This window comes from Aethalodelphis obliquidens, unplaced genomic scaffold (assembly GCF_003676395.1).
Source record: "Aethalodelphis obliquidens isolate GAN/ISIS:26980383/991018 unplaced genomic scaffold, ASM367639v1 scaffold24, whole genome shotgun sequence".
Taxonomy (NCBI): Eukaryota; Metazoa; Chordata; class Mammalia; order Artiodactyla; family Delphinidae; genus Aethalodelphis; species Aethalodelphis obliquidens.
The window spans coordinates 9,806,291-9,821,288 of NW_020837968.1; the positions used below are offsets into that span (position 1 = coordinate 9,806,291).

General features: G+C 38.5%; 1 protein-coding gene across 3 annotated transcripts in view; it reads left to right on the top strand.

The window, feature by feature from the left end:
- KCTD3 (potassium channel tetramerization domain containing 3) overlaps positions 1-14,998 on the top strand; it is a 70,225-nt gene that overhangs the window by 52,321 nt on the left and 2,906 nt on the right. For all 3 annotated transcript variants that reach the window (XM_027122183.1, XM_027122182.1, XM_027122184.1), the window contains exon 15: positions 11,650-11,746. In XM_027122183.1, the coding sequence (XP_026977984.1) occupies positions 11,650-11,746 (97 nt within the window). The remainder of the gene's footprint in view (positions 1-11,649; positions 11,747-14,998) is intronic.

Here is a 14,998-nt window from a genome sequence, read left to right on the forward strand (position 1 = left end):
CCCTTTTTCGGCCTCTCCCGTTCAGGAGCATAGGCTCCAGACGCGCAGGCTCAGCAGCCATGGCTCACGGGCCCAGCCACTCCGCGGCATGTGGGATCTTCCCGGACCGGGACACGAACCCGTGTCCCCTGCATCAGCAGGCGGACTCTCAACCACTGCGCCACCAGGGAAGCCCCCCTAAATGCATTTTTGACTTAGGATATTTTCAATTTAGGAGTAATTTATCGGGACATAACCCCATCATAAGTTGAGGAAAATCTGTATTATAGCATCATTTTTCATTGTTTAAAAAGTTGAGGACTTCCGTGGTAGCGCGGTGGTTAAGAATCCGCCTGCCAATGCAGGGGACATGGGTTCGAGCCCTGGTCCGGGAAGAACCCACATGCTGCGGAGCAGCTAAGCCCGTGCACCACAACTACTGAAGCCCACAGGCCTAGAGCCTGTGTTCTGCCACAACAGAAGCCACCGCAGTGAGAAGCCTGTGCACCGCAACGAAGAGTAGACCCCGCTCGCCACATCTAGAGGAAGCCCACGCGCAACAATGAAGACCCAATGCAGCCCAAAATAAATAAAAGTTGAGAGCACATTTTTTATCTTACTAGCATTTCCTAATTTAAGTGATATTATCTCCAAATGCTAACCACTTTTGTTTATAATTAAAAGCCATAATGGCTGTACACATTTGAAACTTGAAATACTTTTTTCCTTCGTTGCTAATAATTAACCTGAAAATAGCTTTGAAGCTGGAAAAGGGCTGGTGTTCTTACATACTGAGAGTGGTTTTGATGGCATCCATTAGTAAACAGTGTAGGATGTCTCTACTGATTTCAGCAAAGGGTATATAAAGTTAGTTATAACAAATCAATTTCTCCCTACACCATACATACACACAAACAGTCTTCATGGAGGTAGATCATTTTCCTCAAGGATCTGTTTGAAAGAACTAATGCACCTTGTAGATCATCTTGTATAAGCAGAAATTATAGCACTGATGGAAAACGAGGAGTGGATCAGAATTGTTATGCATGAAACTATTAAATGTATGTCCATCAGGATATTTGCTCCCACAGTAAAGATTTCAAAAATAGTTATCTTTAAGAAATGTAAGCTTCTGAAGAGAATTGTAGTACCACAGTCTTAGTATTTTTAGAAAGAGAACTGCTCAGTGTTGTCACTTTTATCAGTTGTTGTGTGATTCCAGTTCCCAGTGTGATGATAGGCACTGAAAGTTTTATTTGGACATTTTTTTTCCAGCTTTATTGAGATATAATTGACACATAACATAGTGTAAGTTAAAGGTGTAGCATCAACAGATATTGTGTACTTTTGCTCCAGGCATTAGAAATCTAAAAAATTGCAGTGAACATCAACTTACACTATAGTGAGCGGTGGGAATAAAAAGCAAACGATTGTATTTTGCACACTGCTCAAGTGCATAGGACGGAAAGCCCCCAGGAGAGAGTGCTAGTCTGTGTGCTGGGTGTTGTAGCATACACTCACATTTAATCTTTTGGACAATTTTATGGGGTAGGTCTTATCCCCACTTAACTTTGACAGAAACCAATGTTCAGGCAGAGCACTTCACAGAGGTCTTAATGTTGGAACTGAGAGAGGCGGCGGGGGGTGATGCTAGGATTTTGAACTGAGATGTGAAGGTGTAAGTTCTAGGACAGGGACATTCCTGGAAGGGAAAGCAGCATGTTAAAAGGATAGAGGCCAATAGAACCTGGCAGGTTTGGCAAATGTCAAGAACGTCATTAATTGTTGGTATGTAGCTGAGAATAGTAGGACATGAGACTAGGTAGATAGGCAGGCGTCAGATCAGGGAGCACATGTGTAATGTGAATAAAAGATATTTAGAAGCAGCCCTGTAAATTACTTAAGACAGTCATATGTAAAATGTTTAAAAGGGCCAGGGAGATGTTTTTTCTTTTCTGTTCATAGTTTCGTTTAAAAAATCCTAAGAGGTAGACATGTAGACTAGTGGAACAGAATAGAAAGTCCAGTGTCAGTGGGGGTGGTAGGGGTGGAGTGTAGATGGTAAAGGGGAATGGAGTAACAGATACTGGAAACAGCTGTGCCAGAAAGAAATGGAGCTAGTTAGAAGGTGAGTATATTCAAAGGTCATATTTTTGAGTCCTCTTCCTTTCTCCCCCGTTGAATATAACAGAGATGTAAGGATATTTTTTTGTGTTCTCTGAAGAAAAGGTGCTAATTAGGGCAAAAGTGTTGGGGAAACTATAAGAGGAGAGGTATGGATAATTACTTAAGGTATGAAGTTATGTGAGAATCTCACATCAGTAATAAAGTTTGAGGGGGAGGGAAGATATAGTCCCGTAATCCTCTTTCCCAGTTATTTCACCTGTCGTCAGTATTTTGACTTTGTTTATGGGTTATTGAGTGAGGACTGTCTTTTCATTTCAATAGATTAGACTTCAGAGAGTTGTGCAGGAATTGGGCAACTGCATAGCTTAGTGAAAAGCCAGACAGCTTGGGTTTGGATTCCAGTTCCATCAAGTAGAACTTAAGAGATCTTTGGTTAACTAACCTGTTGGTGCCTTACTTTTCTCTTTTGTAAAATGGAGATGATAATAGTGCATCCTTTATGTGGTTGTTATGATGATTCAAATGAGTGATTTGTAAAGCATGTAGTGTGGTACATAGTAAGCATAAGTATTTGCTAACTAATAAGAGTGTTATTCTGTTTATTAATTAGGTATGATTCACATAAGATAACTTGGGATATACTATCTTTAAAAAATGTGTTGTACATCACATAGTTTTTGTGAATGATGAGTTGATATTTAGCTAATGAGTATTGGGAAAGAATTATTACAATTTTATGTGTAAGTTTTGCATAAAAACACTTTATATTGTTCACATTCTTTCTAAAACATATGAGCCATTTTCCTACCTTGCCAAGTACAATAAAGTAAAAATAATTGAATTTACCTTTTAGATTGAAATCCTTGAAGGGTACAACAGGCTCTGATAAATGAAATTCTACTTAATGAAGTTGTACTTTATTTTTTAAGATTTTGCATGTTAAGTTTTCAAAAAAAGTAACATCAGTACATAAAGTAACTTCATTTATACATCCCTTTCTTGAAGTGATAAGAAACTGAGCACATTCTGAAAGATAGTAAATGTAGAGCTTCTATTTTAACAGGTCTCCTTCTAGTACTCTTAATGTATAGTCTCAAGCAAATTATTGCCTTCAGTTTTTACAGTCTTAGTGCATAAAATATAATTTTGAAAAGTTATATAAAAATGTTTATGAATTTTTGAATTATTTTTTTATACAGCAGGTTTTTTTAACATCTTTATTGGAGTATAATTGCTTTACAGTGGTATGTTAGTTTTTGCTTTATAACAAAGTGAATCAGCTATACATATACATATATCTCCAAATCTCTTCCCTCTTGGGTCTCCCTCCCTCCCACCTTCCCTATCCCACCCCTCTAGGTGGTCAAAATGCACCAAACTGATCTCCCTGTGCTATGCTGCTGCTTCCCACTAGCTATCAATTTTACATTTGGTAGTGTATATACGTCCATGCCACTCTCTCACTTTGTCCCAGCTTACCCTTCTCCCTTCCCATATCCTTAAGTACATTCTGTAGTAGGTCTGCGTCTTTATTCCTGTCCTGCCCCTAGGTTCTTCATAACCAGTTTTGTTTGTCTGACTTATTTCACTCTGTATGACAGACTCTAGGTCCATCCACCTCACTACAAATAACTCAATTTCGTTTCTTTTTATGGCTGAGTAATATTCCATTGTGTATATGTGCCACATCTTCTTTATCCATTCATCTGTTGATGGACACTTAGGTTCCTTCCATGTCCTGGTTATTGTAAATAGAGCTGCAGTGAACATTGTGGTACATGACTCTTTTTGAATTATGGTTTTCTCAGGGTATATGCCCAGTAGTGGGATTGCTGGGTCATATGGTAGTTCTGTTTTTGGTTTTTTAAGGAACCTACATGCTGTTCTCCATAGTGGCTGTACCAATTTACATTCCCACCAACAGTGCAAGAGGGTTCCCTTTTCTCCACACCCTCTCCAGCATTTATTTGTAGATTTTCATGATGGCCATTCTGACTGGTGTGAGGTGATAACTCATTGTGGTTTTGATTTGCATTTCTCTAATGATTAATGACGTTGACCGTTCTTTCATGTGTTTGTTGGCAATCTGTACATCTTCTTTGGAGAAATGTCTATTTAGGTCTTCTGCCCATTTTTGGATTGGGTTGTTTGTTTTTTTTGATATTGAGCTGCATGAGCTGCTTGTAAATTTTGGAGATTAATCCTTTGTCAGTTGCTTCATTTGCAAATATTTTCTCCCATTCTGAGGGTTGTCTTTTCGTCTTGTTTATGGTTTCCTTTGCTGTGCAAAAGCTTTTAAGTTTCATTAGGTCCCATTTCTTTCTTTTTGTTTTTATTTCCATTTCTCGAGGAGGTGAGTCCAAAAGGATCTTGCTGTGATTTATGTCATAGAGTGTTCTGCCTATGTTTTCCTCTACGAGTTTTATAGTGTCTGGCCTTACACTTAGGTTTTTAATCCATTTTGAGTTTATCTTTGTGTATGGTGTTAGGGAGTGTTCTAGTTTCATTCTTTTACATGCACCTGTCAAGTTTTCCCAGCACCACTTATTGAAGAGGCTATCCTTTCTCCACTGTACATTCCTGCCTCCTTTATCAAAAATAAGGTGACCATATGTGCATGGGTTTATCTCTGGGCTTTCTATCCTGTTCCATTGATTTATATTTCTTTTTTTGTGCCAGTACCATATTGTCTTCATTACTGTAGCTTTGTAATATAGTCTGAAGTCAGGGAGCCTGATTCCTCCAGCTCCGTTTTTCTTTCTCAAGATTGCTTTGGCTATTCGTGGTCTTCTGTGTTTTCATTACAAATTGTGAAGTTTTTTGTTCTACTTCTGTGAAAAATGCCAGTGGTAGTTTGATAGGTATTGCATTGAATCCCTAGATTGCTTTGGGTAGTATAGTCATTTTCACAATGTTGATTCTTCCAATCACAGAACATGGTCTATCTCTCCATCTGTTTATATCATCTTTAATTTCTTTCATCAGTGTCTTATAGTTTTCTGCATACAGGTCTTTTGTCTCCTTAGGTAGGTTTATTCCTAGATAATTTATTCTTTTTGTTGCAATGGTAAATGGGAGTGTTCCCTTAATTTTCTTTCAGATTTTTCATCATTAGTGTATAGGAATTCAAGAGATTTCTGTGCATTAATTTTGTATCCTGCTACTTTACCAAATTCATTGATTAGCTCTAGTAGTTTTCTGGTAGCATCTTTAGGATTCTCTATGTATAGTAGCATGTCATCTGTAAAAAGTGACAGCTTTACTTCTTCCTTTCCGATTTGGAATCCTTTTATTTCTTTTTATTCTCTGATTGCTGTGGCTAAAACTTCCAAAACAATGTTGAATAATAGTGGTGAGAGTGGGCAACCTTGTCTTGTTCCTGATCTTAGTGGAAATGGTTTCTGTTTTTCACCATTGAGGACGATGTTAGCTGTGGGTTTGTCATATACGGCTTTTATTATATTGAGGTAAGTTCCCTCTATGCCTACTTTCTGGAGGGTTTTTATCATAAATGGGTGTTGAATTTTGTCGAAAGCTTTCTCTGCATCTATTGAGATACCATGTGGTTTTTATTCTTCAGTTTGTTAATGTGGTGTATCACATTAATTGGTCTGTTATATTGAAGAATCCTTGCATTCCTGTGATAAACCCCACTCGATCATGGTGTATGATCCTTTTAATGTGCTGTTGGATTCTGTTTGCTAGTATTTTGTTGAGCATTTCTGTATCTATGTTCATCCGTGATATTGGCCTGTAGTTTTCTTTGTGACATCTTTGTCTGTTTTTGGTATCTGGTTGATGGTGGCCTTGTAGAATGAGTTTGGGAGTGTTCCTCCCTCTGCTATATTTTGGAAGAGTTTGAGAAGGGTAGATGTTAGCTTGTCTCTAAATGTTTGATAGAATTTGCCTGTGAAGCCATCTGGTCCTGGGCTTTTGTTTGTTGGATAGTTTTTAATCACAGTTTCAATTTCAGTGCTTGTGATTCATCTGTTTATATTTTCTGTTTCTTCCTGGTTGTGCTTTTCTAAGAATTTGTCCAATTATTCCAGGTTGTCCATTTTATTGGCATATAGTTGCCTGTAGTAATCTCTCATGATCCTTTGTATTTCTGCAGTGCCAGTTGTTACTTCTTTTTCATTTCTAATTGTACTGATTTGAGGCTTCTCCCTTTTTTGCTTCATGAGTCTGGCTGATGGTTTATCAATTTTGTTCATCTTCTCAAAGAACCAGGTTTTAGTTTTTTTGATCTTTGCTATTGTTTCCTTCATTTCTTTTTCACTTATTTCTGATCTGATATTTATGATTTCTTTCCTTCTGCTAACTTAGGGGTTTTTTTGTTCTTCTTTCTATAATTGTTTTAGGTGTAAGGTTAGGTTGTTTATTTGAGATGTTTCTTGTTTCTTAAGGTAGGATTGTATTGCTATAAACTTTCCTCTTAGAACTGCTTTTGCTGCATCCAGTATGTTTTGGGTCGCCGTGTTTTCATTGTCATTTGTTTCCTGGTAGTTTTTGATTTCCTCTTTGATTTCTTCAGTGATCTCTTGGTTATTAAGTAGTGTGTTATTTAGCCTCCATGTGTTTGTATTTCTTTCAGATTTTTTCCTGTAATTGATATCTAGTCTCATAGCGTTGTGGTCGGAAAAGATACTTGATACAATTTCAATTTTCTTAAATTTACCAAGGCTTGATTTGTGAGCCAAGGTATGATCTATCCTTGAGAATGTTCCATGAGCACTTGAGAAGAAAGTATATTCTGTTGTTTTTGGATGGAATGTCCTATATATATCAGTTAAGTCCATCTTATTTCATGTATCATTTAAAGCTTGTGTTTCCTTATTTATTTTCATTTTGATGATCTGTCCATTGGTGAAAGTGGGGTGCTAAAGTCCCCTACTATGATTGTGTTACTGTCAATTTCCCCTTTTATGGCTGTTAGTATTTGCCTTATGTATTGAGGTGCTCCTATGTTGGGTGCATAAATATTGACCATTGTTATATCTTCTTCTTGGATCGATCCCTTTATCATTATGTAGTGTCCTTCTTTGTCTCTTGTAATAATCTTTGTTTTAAAGTCTATTTTGTCTGATACGAGAATTGCTACTCCAGCTTTCTTTTGATTTCCATTTGCATGGAATGTCTTTTTCCAAACCCTCACTTTCAGTCTGTATGCGTCCTTAGGTCTGTAGTGGGTCTCTTGTAGACAGCACGTATATGGGTCTTGTTTTTGTATCCATTCAGCCAGTCTAAGTCTTTTGGTTGGAGCATTTAATCCATTTACGTTTAAGTTAATTATCGATATGTATGTTCATATTACCATTTTCTTAATTGTTTTGGGTGTGTTATTGTAGATCTTTTCCTTCTCTTCTGTTTCCTGCCTAGAGAAGTTCCTTTAGCATTTGTTGAAAAGCTGGTTTGGTGGTGCTGAATTCTCTTAGCTTTTGCTTGTCTGTAAAGGTTTTAATTTTCCATTGAATCTGAATGAGATCCTTGCTGGGTAGAGTGATCTTCACTGTAGGTTTTTCCCTTTCATCACTTTAAATATGTCCTGCCAGTCCCTTCTGGCTTGCAGAGTTTCTGCTGACAGATCAGCTGTTAACCTTATGGGGATTGCCTTGTATGTTATTTGTTGTTTTCCCCTTGCTGCTTTTAATATTTTTTCTTTGTATTTAATTTTTGATAGTTTGATTAATATGTGTCTTTGTATGTTTCTCCTTGGATTTATCCTGTATGGGAGTCTCTGTGCTTCCTGGACTTGATTAACTATTTCCTTTCCCATATTAGGGAAGTTTTCAACTATAATCTCTTCAAATATTTTCTCAGTCCCTTTCTTTTCCTCTTATTCTTCTAGGACCTCTATAATTTGAATGTTGGTGCATTTAATGTTGTCCCAGAGGTCTGTGAGACTGCCCCTAATTCTTTTCATTCTTTTTTCTTTATTCTGCTCTGCAGTAGTTATTTCCACAATTTTATCTTTCAGGTAACTTATCTGGAATATCTACCTCAGTTATTCTGCTATTATTTCCTTCTAGAGAATTTTTAATTTCATTTATTGTGTTGTTCATCATTGTTTGTTTGCTCTTTAGTTCTTCTGTTTACAAGATTTTGGATCATCTTTACTATCATTATTCTGAATTCTTCTTCAGGTAGACTGCCTATTTCCTCTTCATTTGTTTGGTCTGGTGGGTTTTTACCTTCTTCATCTGCTGTGTGTTTCTCTGTCTTCTCATTTTGCTTAACTCACTGTGTTTCGGGTCTCCTTTTCGCAGGCTATAGGTTCGTAGTTCCTGTTTTTGGTGTCTGTCCCCAGTGGCAAAGGTTGTTTCAGTGGGTTGTGTAGGCTTCCTGGTGGAGGGGACTAGTGCCTGTGTTCTGGTGGGTGAGGCTGGATCTTGTCTTTCTGGTGGGCAGGTCCGCATCCGGTGGTGTGTTTTGTGGTGTCTGTGACCTTATTTTGATTTTAGGCAGCCTTTCTGCTAGTGGGTGGGGTTGTGTTCCTGTCTTGCTAGTTGTTTGGCATAGCGTGTCCTGCACTGTAGCTTGTAGGTCGTTGAGTGGAGCTGGGTCTTGGCGTTGAGACGGAGATCTATGGGAGATGTTCGCCATTAGATAGTACATGGAGCTGGGAGGTCTCTGGTGGACCAGTGTCTGGAACTCGGCTCTCCCATCTCATAGGCACAGGCCTGACACCTGACCAGAGCACCAAGACCCTGTCATCTACATGGCTCAGAATAAAAGGGAGAAAAAAAGGAAAGAAAATAAATAAACAAAATAAAGTTATTTAAAAAAATGATTAAAAATTTAAAAAATTAAAAAGTAATTTAAAAAAACAGGAAGAAGAGAGCCAAACCAAAACAGAAATCCACCAATGATAAGAAGCGCTAAAAACGATACTAAAAAAATAAATAAGTAAAAGGACAGACAGAACCCTAGCACAAATGGTAAAAGCAAAGCTATACAGACAAAATCACATACAGAAGCATACACATACACACTCAGAAAAAGAGAAAAAGGGAAAAAATATATATCGTTGCTCCCAAAGTCCACCCCCTCATTTTGTGATGATTCGTTGTCTATTCGGGTATCCCACAGATGCAGGGTACATCACATTGATTGTGGAGATTTAATCTGCTGTTCCTGAGGCTGCTGGGAGAGATTTCCCTTTCTCTTCTTTGTTCGCACAGCTCCTGGGGTTCAGCTTTGGATTTGGACCTGCCTCTGCATGTAGGTCGTCTGTTCTTCGCTCAGACAGGACGGGGTTAAAGGAGCCGCTGATTCGGAGGCTCTGGCTCACTCAGGCCGTGGGGAGGGAGGGGTATGGAGTGTGGGGCAAGCCTGCGGCGGCAGAGGCCAGCATGACGTTGCACCAGCCTGAGGCGTGCCGTGTGTTCTCCCAGGGGAGTTGTCCCTGGATCACGGGACCCTGGCAGTGGCGGGCTGCACAGGCTCCCATTAGGGGAGGCGTGTATAGTGACCTGTGCTTGCACACAGGCTTCTTGGTGGCTGCAGCAGCAGCCTTAGCATTTCGTGCCCGTCTCTGGTTTCCACGCTGATAGCCATGGCTCACACCCGTTTCTGGAGCTCATTTAGGCGGCGCTGTTAATCCCCCCTCCTTGCGCACCAGGAAACAAAGAGGCAAGAAAAAGCCTCTTGCCTCTTTGGCAGCTCCAGACTTTTTCCTGGACTCCCTCCTGGCTAGCCGTGGTGCACTAACCCCCTGCAGGCTGTGTTCACGCTGTCAACCCCATTCCTCTCCCTGGGATCTGACCGAAGCCCGAGCCTCAGCTTTCAGCCCCTGCCCGCCCCGGCGGGTGAGTAGACAAGCCTCTCGGGCTGGTGAGTGCTGGTTGGCACCGATCCTCTGTGCAGGAATCTCTCCGCTTTGCCCTCCGCACCCCTGTTGCTGTGCTCTCCTCTGTGGCTCCGAAGCTTCCCCCCTCTGCCACCCGCAGTCTCCACCCGCGAAGGGGCTTCTAGTGTGTGGAAACCTTTCCTCCTTCACAGCTCCCTCCCACTGGTGCAGGTCCCGTCCCTATTCTTTTGTCTCTGTTTTTTCTTTTTTCTTTTGCCATACCCAGGTACGTGGGGAGTTTCTTGCCTTTTGGGAAGTCTGAGGTCTTCTGCTAGCGTTCAGTAGTTGTTCTGTAGGGATTGTTCCACATTGTAGATGTATTCCTCATGTATTTGTGGGGAGGAGGGTGATCTCCACGTCTTACTCCTCTGCCATCTTGAATGAACCCCCAGCAGGTTATTATCCATTTTATACTTATTAGTGTATATATGTCAATCCCAATCTCTCAATTCATCACACCATCACCCCCTCGCCTCTTTCCCCCCTTGGTGTCCATATGTTTGTTTTCCACATCTGTGTATCAATTTCTGCCCTGCAAACAGGTTCATCTGTACCATTTTTCTAGGTTCCACATAAATGCATTAATATATGATACTTGTTTTTCTCTTCTGACTTACTTCACTCTGTATGACAGTCTCTGGGTCCATCCACATCTCTACAAATGACCCAATTTCCTTCCTTTTAATGGCTGAGTAATATACCATTGTATATATGTACTGCATCTTCTTTATCCATTCGTCTGTTGATGGACATTTAGGTTTCTTCCATGATCTGGCTATTGTAAATAGTGCTGCAATGAACAATGGGGTGCATGTGTCTTTTTGAATTATGGTTTTTTCTGGGTATATGCCCAGTAGCAGGATTGCTGGGTCGTATGGTAGTTCTATTCGTCGTTTTTTAAGGAACCTCCATACTGTTCTCCATAGTGGCTGTATCAGTTTACATTCCCACCAACAGTGCAAGAGGGTTCCCTTTTATGCTCACCCTCTCCAGCATTTGTTGTTTGTAGATTTTCTGATGATGCCCATCCTAGCTGGTGTGAGGTGATACCTCACTGTAGTTTTGATTTGCATTTCTCTAATAATTAGTGATGTTGAGCAGCTTTTCATGTGCTTCCTGGCCATCTGTATGTCTTCTTTGGAGAAATGTCTATTTAGGTGTTCAGTCAACTTTTGGATTGGTTTTTTTTTTTAATATTGAACTGCATGAGCTGTTTATATATTTTGGAGATTAATCCTTTGTCCGTTGATTTGTTTGCAAATGTTTTCTCCCATTCTGAGGATTGTCTTTTCGTCCATGTTTGTAGTTTCCTTTGCTGTGCAAAAGCTTTTGTTTCATTAGATCCCACTTGTTTATTTATTTATTTTTTATTTCCATCACTCTAGGAGGTGGATCAAAAAAGATCTTGCTGTGATTTATGTCAAAGTGTGTTCTTCCTATGTTTTCCTGTAAGAGTTTTATAGTGTCCAGTCTTACATTTAGGTCTCTGATCCATTTTGAGTTATTTTTTTAAAAAATTTCTGATGCAAGGTGAACTACTTGTAGTGTTGCATTTTGTGTCTGATTTTGACGTGGAATGCAATGCCACAATGACAGGCATGAAGAATTTTTTTTTTTCAAAATTAATGTTCCTTTTTTTAAATGAAACCTGTTAAGTTTTAATTAACTTTTGCCATTTTGTTTTCTGACCCAAGGGCCTTTTGGAGAGCGAGATGATCAACAGGTGTTTATCCAGAAAGTTGTTCCCATCACTAACAAACTGTTTGTAAGACTCTCATCTACTGGGAAGAGGTAACACTTTACTGTAAAGATATTATATTCAGAAGTCACATTTGTCTTGCAAAACACGTTAAGTCATTTGACACTTATAAATAGTGGTATCAGAAACAGATCTTTGAGAGAGACGTCTATTCTTTATCTTGTGGTCATTTTAACTTAAAGTTAATACAGTATACTTAGTGCTTATTCTCTACAATCTACTTATGATTTTCACTGCTGTGGACTTTTAGGAAGGACTAGTGATATAGAACAGATACACAGTGAATTGGATGGTAGACAAGTGAAATTCTAATTCTGGCACTTCCTCTTACTAGCTATGTAAATTCAACTTAACTTACTTTGTTTCTGTGAGCCTCAGTTTCTTTTAAAGTTTAACTACCTTGCCGAGATTTCACTGAGTGAAAAACATGCAAAAACACCTTGCATAGTCCCTGACTATAATTGATGCTCAATAGGAGTTAGTTTCCTCTTTTTCATTTGACTAAAATCTTACTTCACTTAAAATTATTATTTACAGCCTCAAACATATTGTGCTGTAACATTTCTCCTCTTTAAGAACAAAATTTTTTGCATGTCAAGGAAGTGAAAAAAGTAAAATTCCTATTAGTAGTTACTAAGTAGGTTACAAATTTTTATATCAATGTTACTAATGCTAGTGACATTTTAAATAATTTCTCTATTATCTTCAGCATGTGATCGCTGATTTCTTAATATTTTAATGATAAAGTCTTTGAGATAAATTTTCTTTCCATCAAAGTTCATTGCATGTAGTCATCAGTGATTGTTGAATGAATTGATTCCAGAAAATGATTTTTGTGTTCTAAACTTTTTTTTTTTTTTAAGAAAATGTTATTAGGAAGCTACAGTGTAGTTACAGGCCAAATTTGTATCTGGAGAAATGCGTCCCTGCACTTTAGTGTTGGTGTACGTGTTGGGTGAAGAAGCTGCCCAATGGTTTGAAGCTGCTGTTACAACAGCGTTCTCTAACAATGTAGTCTTTCACAGTCTTCTTCAGTGCTCATGTCCTCTCCAGTGTTGTTCTGTCCCTAAGTATGGTTCTGTCACTTCCAACAATAGCAGAGTGTTGTAATCAACTACAATTTCTGCATGATAAAACAAGTTTTATATAGTTTTTAAGTTTATGATTCCAGAGGGAAAGCTATAGTTGTAAAGATAGGTTGGAAATGTTCTTTTCTCTCATTTAAAGTCCAGGCCCTTATATTCTTTTTCATATTCTTTTCCACTATGGTTTGTCACAGGATCCTGACTATAGTTCCCTGTGCTATACAGTGGGACCTTGTTTATCCACCCTATATATAATAGTTTGCATCTGCTAATCCCAAACTCCCAATCCATCCCTCCTCTCCCTTGGCAACCACAAGTCTGTTCTCTATGCCTGTTTCTAGTTCATAAATAAGTTCATGTGTCATATTTTAGATTCCACATAAAAGTGATACATGAGATTTGTCTTTGACTTCACTTAGTATGATAATCTCTGTGTCCATCCATGTTGGTACAAATGGCATTATTTCATTCTTTTTTTTATGGCTGAGTTAGTATTCCATTGTATACAGGTATCTTCTTTATCCATTCAACTGTCGATGGACATTTAGGTTGTTTCCATGTCTTGGCTATTGTGAATAGTGATGCTGTGAAATAGAGGTGCATGTATCTTTTAGGGTTTTGTCTGGATATACGCCCAGGAGTAGGATTGCTGGATCATATGGCAACTCTGTTTTTAGTTTAAGGAACCTCCATACTGTTCTCCATAGTGGCTGTACCAACTTACATTCCTGCCATCAGTGTAGGAGGGTTCCCTTTTTGGTCTTCTGCCCATTTTTTGATTGGGTTGTTTTTTTGTATTAAGTTGTATGAGCTGTTTGTATATTTTGGAAACTAAGCCCTTGTTGGTCGCATCATTTGCAAATGTTTTCTCCCAGTCTGTAGGTTGTGTTTTCATTTTGTTTATGGTTTCCTTTACTGTACTAAAGCTTGTAAGTTTGATTAGATCCCATTTATTTATTTTTGCTTTTATTTCTATTTGTCTTGGGAGACTGACTTCAGAAAACATTGGTACGAATTATGCTAGAGAATGCTTATTAGCCTGTGTTCTCTTCTAGGAATGTGATGGTATCATGTCTTATTTTTAAGGTCTTTAAGCCATTTTGAGTTTATTTTTGTGTATGATGGGAGGGCATGTTTTACCGTCATTGATTTGCATGAGGCTGTCGCAACTGTTTTCTTAATTATTATTTACAGGGGGACATCTTTATCCAGGACGTCCCCCTGCAGGTGGATACCACAATCCCCTGATACTTAAGTCCCTTATATAAACTGGTGTAGTACAGTCAGCCCTCTGTGTCTGTGGGTTCCACATTATGGAGGGCTGACTGTAGTTTTAAACAGAAACAGGAATCTAGATTTTTAAAACTATTTTGTCAATTCAGATATTATTGAAAAATAACTACATTAACAAAAACAGAAAAGTGATCATCTTGATAAACACAGAAAAAACATTTGACAGTTCAGCAACCATTTATGATTTTTAAAGAAGAATCCTAGCGCTTAATAAAGGGCAAATTTATTAATCTGATAAATAATATCTGCAAAAGTAATTGTAGCAAACCTCATACTCAATGGTGAAATACTAGCTTTTGCCTTGAGATTGGGAATGAGACTGGGATGGGCTCTGTCACTCGCTATATGTGGGCATTGCAGGAATGAACTCCCCCCTTACCCTCCACCATCCTTTTCCCTGCCTGCTAGGAAGCTCAGCTAAGCTTCATATTCTGTTCCTATGTTTTTCACATTAATATGAGTTGTTTTTCCTCTTCCTCCTTTATTTCCGGACCTTGCATTTGCCTGGCACTAATTGTTAATAATCTTTTTTTTTTTTTTTTAAATAAGCCTCCTCAACTTTGTTTTGAAGTAGGCTGGGATAAATGTTTCAATCAAGTACAATTCTGTTAACCCTTCTATGGCTTTGGGACATCATTTACTGACATTATTGCTTGGTCTCCTCATTTGTCAAATGTGGATAATTGCTCTTTGTCAGGTTCTTTTATCTTTTATGAAAAAAATCAATGAAGATAGCTGTAAATATGCTCTGAAAAAGTTGAGTATTAATATATTGGAGATACAAGGCTTGAATTTTATTCCCGTTGACTCTCTTTGACTCCTTTAAATCTGTTTTATATGTGTGGAAGAGTCAACTGTAACTTTGCAAAGAGACAATTCATTTAAAAATCTGAATTATAAAATGTA